The following is a 9,025-nucleotide window of genomic DNA, read 5'->3' as shown; positions in this document are numbered from 1 at the left end:
TCCCTTTTTACTTATTTTATTAATATTACATATTATATAATAGTGGGTCTTTGAAGGAATGTATTGCTTGACTTGTAAGGCTTTGAATTCCTGGGCAAACTTGAAAAGCGGACCAATAGATGTAACATGCCCCCGGAACTATATCAATCAATTGATAAAACAATTAATCAGGACAGACGCACTGTTGGAATGGCCATTTCTAGGTTGTAATAAACAAACCATTCAAAATATTTATCTAAAATACCCATTTGCCTTTGATGAACTTGGGAAGTTAAACCGATGGTCAAGATTTATGGATCCATCATGCAATGTGCAGATCATATTTCCACATCAAACAAACGAGTTTTTGTGACACTTGTGATACAAGCATGGGCCCTAGGTCCAATGGGCTTTGTTTGCGGATTAGCAGGAACGGATACAAGGGATAGATACATCACATTCCAAAGGCCAGAAGGCCAGAACCAGATGCATGGATTATATATACACAAAAACCAAATAATCCCGAATCGAGGACTAAAATATACATTGTCTAATTGACTAAGTAGTCAGATATCAGAATCGTAGGGTTTGAGATTTGCTGGGAGTAAGCGAACAGACCCAACAACCCAAAAACCAGACCGAATTTTCAGAAGCCGTGCCGTCTTGGGTGCTAGCATGTGCCGCACCGCACACACACAGCTTCTTCGGCAATTAACCTCTTTTTCCGCTTTTATTTTATTTTATTTCCTTTTTAATTTATCGATACGTTGTTTCCCTATACAGCCTTCTCATTTATCTATGCCAATATGCCATTACATGGATGATGGAATCCCTTTCCCATGTAACTCTCCTACAAACAATCCGTTGGATCAAGCTAATGACGGCCTTCCAAATTGGGATCGAACGTGGTTGATTATACAATCAATTTGTTCAGTTAGGCAAACTTAAGGTAGAGGTGAGATTATACAATCAACTTGTTGGAGTAGAGAAGTGTTGATTCAGTAGGAGTGTGGAGTTTAGACTGTTGGAGGGTGTATTGTAAGTTCAGTTGAGAATGGGAAGAGATTTCAATTTTCAACAAAAAAATACCCGAGGACGCCTTGGGAGCTTGAAGCCTTAAAATTTGGGATCGAGTCCACTCGTGCGCATTTTGACTTTTTGACTAACCTGCACGAGTGTAACCGATAAAACCACCTCGTTTCTCTCTATTCGCCTTTCTTCCTCTACTGGTTTTTTGAGTTCTAAAAGGGCGACGGTACTATTTGTTCGTTCCTTGAGACGGATCGTCGGGGACTCTGTTGCTTTCTCTGACTGTCAATTGGCTGTTAAATTCGTAGAGCTTTCTGCACATACTTGCACCAAGTAGTGACTGATTGACTGGTTTGACGAGTATCAGTGAATGGTTCCGGTCGTGAATGCTCCTCTCTAAGCTCTGCTGGCAATGGATGCTGAAAGCCCAAAAACTAGTTCATTGGTTTCAAGTCCTTTGTGCTCTCCAAATGTTGGGACCCTGCTCAAGATTAACATAATTTCATGGTAAGTTATCTAGTTCTTTCTACCACACTTTCTATTGTATGAAGATGATCAGTTAATTGGGCTGTTTTCATGCATTTGAAAATACTACTTGATTTACAGTGGCTGATACCCGATAAATATATACATTTTTCAGGAGCCAAGAGACTGGTTTACCTGTGTCTGCTAGGGTGTGGGCTAACGGTAAAATCTTTGATCTGCATAAGGTAAGCATAGAGGAAGTTTTAATCAAATTTTGATTGTCAAAAAAGAGGTTTGGTTCATCAATATACTGTCATCATACCTTCTGTTCTCTGATGCAGCAACCATTGCTTTCAAAGAGCGGATACTTCAAGAAGGCATTAAATGGATCAATGGAGCTCAAACTACCAGATAACTTCCCTGGAGGGTCAGAAGTCTTTGAGGTAGTTGCCCTGTTTAGTTACAGTTCTTCTGTGACGATAGACCCTTTCAATGTTGCAGCTCTGCGATGTGCAGCAGAATTTCTTGAAATGACAGAAGATTGTGGATCTGGCAACCTCTGTGAGCGAGCAGACCTGTATCTAAACCAAGTTGTCTTACAGAGTTGGGACGATACACTGATTGTTCTTCAAAAGTGTCAAACATTACTCCCATGGTCTGAAGATCTCCTCATTGTGAGTCGCTGTGTGGAGTCTCTTGCATTCATGGCTTGCATGGAGATTCTTGATCCAGAACAGAGACGTGACAAACCTGTTGTTACCTTGGAGGCCTTAGCAAGTCAACCTTGGAGCTGCGAGGCTGTTAAACAGATTGCCAGCCAGGATCTATGGATCAAAGATCTTATAGCTTTGCCATTTGAATTTTTCAGAAGAATAATTAGGTCCTTGAGACGCCAGGGGATGAAGGAAAAGTATGTAAGCCCTATAATTGTTTTCTATGCCAACAAATGGATACTCTCAAGGAAGACCCATCAGTTCTGGGAGAATACGGGTGACACAAATGGGACTGATGACGTGAATAATAAAATTTTGGTTATTCTACAAGGTACAATAGACTTGCTGCCCATGGGAGAGAAGGCTAGTAGAGTAATTCCAGTTGGATTTTACTTTGCCTTGCTCTCAAGATCCATTGATCTTGGTATAAAAGATGTGAGTAAAAAGAAGTTGAAAGATCAAATTGCATCTCTACTCCACTTGGCCCAGGTGGATGACTTTCTCCTTCCCAGAAGCGGGTCTGAATCCATTTCATCAAGTGTGGAGTTCGTTACAATGGAGAGTATAATCTCAACCTATGTATCATCTAAAACAAGGCCAAACAATACACCTTTAAATAATTACATTGTTGCAGACCTATGGGACAGGTACCTTTCCCAAATAGCTTCTGATCCAAAGATGGGGCCAAAAAGATTCATGGATCTTATTGAGAGCATACCAATATCTGATAGACAGACCCATGATCATCTCTACAGAGCATTGAACACCTTTCTACTGGTAAGCTTTCAGATCCTTCAACATTCTCCATTTTTGTCAAGTATACATTTTCTTTTCTCAATTCTGGTTTTTGATATGCCAGGAACACCCAAATATATCCCAAGGAGAGAAGACATCAGTCTGCAAATACCTAAACTGCCAGAAGTTATCACAAGAAACATGCATTGAAGCTGTTCAAAATGAGTTGATGCCACTGCGCTTGATTGTCCAAGCACTGTTTGTTCAGCAGTTGAATACACACCAAGCCTTCAAAGACTGCTCAGACTCCTTCAGGTATGCGAACTGTGGGGAATTCTCTGGAAGCCCTTCCAGCTCAAAGTATCCATACCTCAAATGCCAGAATATAGACAGGAGTCCAGACAAGGAAACTGATGGAGGGGAGTCAGTTGGCAAGTCCTTAGGGTTCTTGCTACAGAAAGACCTAGCAATGCAGAAATCTGAGTTTACAAGCAGGGATTTTGAGTCCACAAGCTTCAGGATTCAGACCCTTGAACAGGAGCTCATGTCCTTGAAGAGAAGTCTTCAATGGAAAAACATCACTAAGGCATCAGAGCCAATCCGAACCAAGCCACAATGTGCAAGGCCCCACAACTTGGAAGGAAAAGCAGTGAGCAAGAAGAGAAATCTGCTTGGGCAGGTTAGCAGTTGCATTGGTTCTGTGAGTTTTGCTTCTCAAAGGAAGTATGCAAATAGGTTACTGAAGGTCTTCCGGAGGATAGTATTATTTGGAAGAGGCAAATCAAAAAGAAAGCCAGGTGCTTCTGGCCGATGGCCCAGGTCATCATAGAAAAATCATCACAGGCATGGATCATATGAATGTTAAAACGACTATAAGATGGATAATTGGAGCAGCAGAATTATTTTTCAAGCATAAATAAATTAATGCATAGACATGTAAAACATAGGGTATACCCATGCAAATAAATGCCATATCCATGTGTGTATGCTTATATGTAAAGAACATATAAGTACATATCTAGATGAATATGTGATAAAGATGAAATTGTGTTACAAATGCTGCTTCATTCATACATGTGAATGAGGATTTTCTCTTGTGTTGACTTAACAAAGGCTCAAAACCTATCATCATCATCATCATCATCATCCATGCCTTATTCCAACTATATGGGATCAACTACATGAAACTGAAATAATCCAATCTGTACTTGACTTTCAAGACCTAGAAAAAGAAAAGTTGCAACAGCAGAGGTTACCTTGAGGGCTCCAATCAAATTTGAGTTTGATTTACCTACTTTAGAATGCTCACCCACTAGGACTAGGTCTTCAGCTTAGTACTGCATTAAATGGATGTTGTTTTTAGCAAGTTCACTTCACTGTCTTATCCTTACATTAGAAGACCCCATCATTTTTTTTTTCAACCAATAAATGATGACTAAAATGATTTTCTCTTCAATAGTAGACATTGCCTATTGCACCATATAATCAGTCAGAGGTGTCAATTGGACTGGATTTAGTCCAATCCGATCCAGTCCAATGTGAGTCCATTATAAATGGAACAGGTCCAATCCAATCCAATGAATGTTTTGGACCAACTTGGACCAGTCCAATTCAATGTCTGGACCGTCCAATCTGTTCAAATTCATTTTGATTTAGATTGGTTTCAACCCAAACCCAGTCCATTGACGCATATTCTTATCTTATATCAATGGACTAGATATCGGCTTAATCCAACCCAATCCAATATAAATTTGTTACGAACGGACCAGGTCCAATCCAATCTAATAAATATTTTGGACCGGATTGGTCCAATTCAATACGTCTTGTTGGTCCGTCCAATCCATCCAAATTGATTTTAGACTGGACGGGGTCCATCCAAAACCGGTCCATTGACACCCTTACAATCAGTTTAACAATCTTTGTTTCTTTTTGGTAATTAATCAGATTAACAATCAGTGAAGAAAATCTAGTAGCTAAAGTTAGAAATATATAATCTAATTTTTTATTCAAAATATATAATTTAATTTTTTTATCAGTAACAGAATCAAAATTTATTACTTAAAGAAACAATGTGAACATATAATCTAATTTCTATGACAAAAAAAAGGGAAAAGAGAATCAGTTATCACTCAGTACTCTCCTGAATAAAAAAAGGATATTTTCTTTTACTTCCTACACCTAAAAATAAGAAACAGAAAACTGGTGGGTTAATTAATCATATATTTTCTTCACTTCTTAGTGACCCAATCTGAGTAAAGTTGTCTACTCTCTCAGAATTAAAGCATTTAAATCTCAGAAAATATAAAATCAGTGCCAAGGCCCCTGAATTATTTAAAAGGTTGTCAAATAAAGAAAATTTGAATTAAAGGAAATCAATGAGTCATCTCTAAACTCTCTCACCCTCTATAAATTTCAGAATGTATCATCCTTAAGGAATGTAGAACAGCTTAAGGGAAAAACCTAAAACCTCATCTCTCCTTGAAGCTTCATGAGCTTATATCAGATCATCTTCTTATCTTGTTTGAAGGAAAACAAAAATGAAGTAGCGCACATGCCTTCCATCTTATGAAAATAGATAACATGCACTTATTTGAACTCTCACTCAGGCTCAATTAGGGAAGAGTACAAAAACAAATATGTACAGTGCAAATATTTGTTTGCACTATGAAACAGAAGTATAGTCATGGAGACTCAATGGGGCTTGAAGAACCAATATCAGCCAAATGGAGAGACTAAATCACCTTCACCACTCCATTACAAACATCCTTACCTTCTCCAATTAAAAGCTGTGGGATCAAGCTTCTTGCTTAACATTATGTGCATAAAACGCATAATGTACCTTCAACAGTAATAGACAAGAAAACTAAAGAGTTTAACATGAATTTATGTCAATAATTAAAGTATCCATAAGCAAACAACAAAGCAGCGGATTAAATTTCATATGGCCTTCCAAATAAGTAAAGGCAACCCTTTAGAATTTCCTACTGACCTACAAACATGTTTAAGTATTCCATCTTTATATCTGTTTCATACAATGGCACAATGACTGTGGTCGATCATCCCTTACCAATTTACCAACAACCAAAACAACAAATATTAATGCGTATACACTAGTTATTCACTGAGATTACCTAAACTTTCACCATAGATCATTATTAATTTCCTGTTCTGCTTATAATAGAAATTGAAGTGCTTAAATGACGATTCAAATCACTTAGATAACTGTTATTTCAATTAATATACATATCAAGAGGGGATACAGTGAATATCCTCTAAGAAAACCACAAAAACTTCAACACTGCCATGTGATATAGATGAAGGAATGAAAGATGAAGAAACACACAACAGGATATAATAGGCTGAGTATAGATTATATTAGCTAGATAATGGAGATGCTTCAAGGTATGAATCACATTTAATCCTTTGAGATTCCAGGACAACCCTTGCAGCTTCAATTACTACTTGTCCATTGACATAGTGCTGCCGACAAACTGGCATATAGACTTCAGCCCCTCCAATCAGTTCTGTCTGTGTCTCCTCTGTCTTCCTTAAGGTGAAGAAGGCACGCTTTCCACAGAGCTCACATCGAGCAGTTAGCTTAGTTACAGAATCAGCAAGAGGAATAATGTCAAGCACAGAACCAAAACTCCTTCTGCCAACAGAGAATGCCAAAAAGGATATTGAACAGGATTAACACCAAAAAACAAGAAACAAAAAACACATTTACCAAATTCAACTACTTTGTGGTATTGCATTTTGCACAAACAACAGGTTCATAGACATATAAGGAAAGAACTTCTGAAAGTACCTCAAGTAGTCACCATCCAAGCCCGCAACAATGACAATCTTCCCATCATGATCAGCTGCCTTGCAGCAGAAATCATACAGGTCTTCAAAAAATTGAGCTTCATCAATTCCTATAACATCCAGCTGTTGCCATATGCAGCAATGAGAGAACCATATGGAATACATATGCATCAAATTATGAATGTTGAATTCAAAGATAATATACCTTCTTATGGAAACCCAGATAGCAAAAAGAGTGAATATTACATCTCTTGCAGTGGAAGGTTATTTAGCAAAGCCCATTAGATGGATCCAAGTTGTGAGAAGAGGCTCGTGGCACCTTGCTTACTTCCTAAATAAAATTTAACACTATAATAGCTGATATTGGATGGATTCCAAGAGATCTCAACTTGGCCGCAGATGGACTAGATAAAGCTGGGGTGAAGGCGAGCCTTTTGTATAGTGATAGCATTTTTCCTACCTAATTTTTTATGGTGGAGGAAACCTGACTGGCACATCCTTGTATGTCAATGTACATACTCTCATGTGCACATCCTTCTGGCTTATACTAATTCAAATACCATACCTTTTCCTAAAACATTTAAAGAAAATTAAGCACTTGTACGGTTATAGCATCCTGATTCCTGACAACTTGCCTCTAGGTTTCTCAAGTTCAATTATTTTCATATGTAAACAATGAAGCAATACTACAAATGATATATACCATAACATATTCCTTTACTTTTCTTCGAGAAGAAAGTTATAACCAAAACCATCAGCGTTAGTAATTTTCACACTAAAGATTTCCCAAAACCAAGATAAAGATGGAGTCTAAAGACTTCTAAAAGAACAGATCAAACAAAAACAACGCCAAGGGAATATAAAAACTTGGATTACCTTGTCATAAACATCAATTCCAATTTTCCGTCTGAATGATGATAGATTTGGCAAAGCCCAGCATGGCAATTTCTCCCCATCATGTGTTACAATACAATCTAATCCATATCTTGTATCTTTGTTCGATTTTATTATCGCTACACTTCTGCAGCGATGAACAAAAATAAAGTTTAATGCGGGATGCTCATGGGAATTCAACACCATGTAGTGTACCAAGGGTAGCACTAAAAACTAAGAAGTAGGGTAGCTGCACCAGAAGGCACCTTCTTCTGCCTCAAATTACCTTATAAGACAACACTAAACCCTAAATTCTAGCAAAATGGTTTAAACCAATAATCAACAGACGAGACGAACCTGCCATTGTTGCTCTCAGTCTGGATTCGATGAAGGAGAGCGGTGGTTTTCCCGGAAAACATCGGACCCACGATGACGTGTATCTCACCGAAAGGCGATGGGGGTGTGTCAATTCGAGAACTAGAAACATGGACGGAACTCGAAATTTGTGAAGGAAAAGAAGAAAAGAGGGGTTTAAGGTAAAGAGAGTTAAAGTTTTGGAAGGACGACGATTTGCAGAGAAGGGATTCAGAGAACCCCAGGCAAAGGGAAGGCGTGTTTTTGGAGAAATGAGAAGGAAACGTTGAAAGTGTGGGAACGAGGAAGGATTTCATCTTGAACATAAATAACATGTAGAGTCTGTTCCTTGCAAGTATGTGCTTAATTTGAATTCGAAACTTGTTAGAAGACAAGGAACAAGAGGGCAGAACGAGAGAGAGCTTTGTTCAACATTCAAGGGTTTTGCGTTTCCATTCCTTCAGTTGGTTTTGGAGGGAAATAACAAGCAGAGTGAGAGGGCGAGAAAGAGAGGAAGGGGTGGGGATAGAGACCTGGCAAAAAGTTGACCCAACCCGCGAACCCGATCCAATCCAACTCGAAAAAACAGGGTTAGGTTTTATATTTAGCTATCCGAATGTAAAAATTGACCCGACCCGACCCAATCCGAAAAAAACTGGGTTGGGTTGGGTCATGGGTCAACCCGCTGACTCGATTGTTAAGTCTAATTGAGATTATTTATGCATTATTAAAAGTTTCTACTCTTTAATTTTTTCTATTTAGTCTCTACTTTTTATTGTTTACTCTTTAAATTGTTAAATATTCAAGTTTTTTATTTTATATTTGGAATTTTAAGGTTAATTCTTTTAATTTTGACATTTTTCATGTAATTTTTCTTTATTTTTTAAATTTCAATTATTTTTGGGGATGACTCGAATTGACCCATGGGTCAACCCTAACCCGAATTTTTAGGGTTAGGGTCTAGCATTTGACAACTCAACCCAAAATTCAACCCGACCCAAAATCAACCTGAAGTACCTTGACCCAACCCAAACCCGACCCACCCAACCCAATTGCCAAGTCTAGGTGGG

General features: G+C 38.2%; 2 protein-coding genes across 2 annotated transcripts; one reads left to right on the top strand and one right to left on the bottom strand.

The window, feature by feature from the left end:
- Positions 1 to 692: 692 nt before the first annotated feature.
- Positions 693 to 5,979, top strand: LOC104606584 (Phototropic-responsive NPH3 family protein). Its single transcript, XM_010271860.3, has 4 exons — positions 693 to 1,515; positions 1,649 to 1,718; positions 1,815 to 2,963; positions 3,046 to 5,979. Exons 1-4 carry the CDS (start codon positions 1,421 to 1,423, stop codon positions 3,748 to 3,750), a joined length of 2,019 nt encoding a protein of 672 aa, XP_010270162.1. The 5' UTR covers positions 693 to 1,420; the 3' UTR covers positions 3,751 to 5,979.
- Positions 5,980 to 6,135: 156 nt separating this feature from the next.
- Positions 6,136 to 8,454, bottom strand: LOC104606582 (thymidine kinase a-like). The gene is made up of 4 exons (XM_010271859.3): positions 7,959 to 8,454; positions 7,605 to 7,749; positions 6,730 to 6,851; positions 6,136 to 6,573 (listed from the first exon to the last, which is right to left on the bottom strand). Exons 1-4 carry the CDS (start codon positions 8,288 to 8,290, stop codon positions 6,297 to 6,299), a joined length of 876 nt encoding a protein of 291 aa, XP_010270161.1. The 5' UTR covers positions 8,291 to 8,454; the 3' UTR covers positions 6,136 to 6,296.
- Positions 8,455 to 9,025: the final 571 nt, after the last annotated feature.

The sequence above is a fragment of the Nelumbo nucifera genome, chromosome 1, assembly GCF_055504915.1.
Source record: "Nelumbo nucifera cultivar China Antique chromosome 1, China Antique-T2T, whole genome shotgun sequence".
NCBI classification, from domain to species: Eukaryota; Viridiplantae; Streptophyta; class Magnoliopsida; order Proteales; family Nelumbonaceae; genus Nelumbo; species Nelumbo nucifera.
The sequence above is the reverse complement of the archived record's forward strand: the minus strand, read 5'-3'. Positions and strand labels throughout refer to the sequence as shown.

Coding starts and splice junctions, on each gene's coding strand:
- LOC104606584 (XM_010271860.3), top strand. CDS start 1,421: ATGGATGCTGAAAGCCCAAAAACTAGTTCATTGGTTTCAAGTCCTTTG. Junction 1,719..1,814: donor AAATCTTTGATCTGCATAAG/GTAAGCATAGAG, acceptor TCTCTGATGCAG/CAACCATTGCTTTCAAAGAG. Junction 2,964..3,045: donor CATTGAACACCTTTCTACTG/GTAAGCTTTCAG, acceptor TTGATATGCCAG/GAACACCCAAATATATCCCA.
- LOC104606582 (XM_010271859.3), bottom strand. CDS start 8,290: ATGTTATTTATGTTCAAGATGAAATCCTTCCTCGTTCCCACACTTTCA. Junction 7,750..7,958: donor ACTGAGAGCAACAATGGCAG/GTTCGTCTCGTC, acceptor TCATCGCTGCAG/AAGTGTAGCGATAATAAAAT. Junction 6,574..6,729: donor TTGGATGGTGACTACTTGAG/GTACTTTCAGAA, acceptor CTCTGTTGGCAG/AAGGAGTTTTGGTTCTGTGC.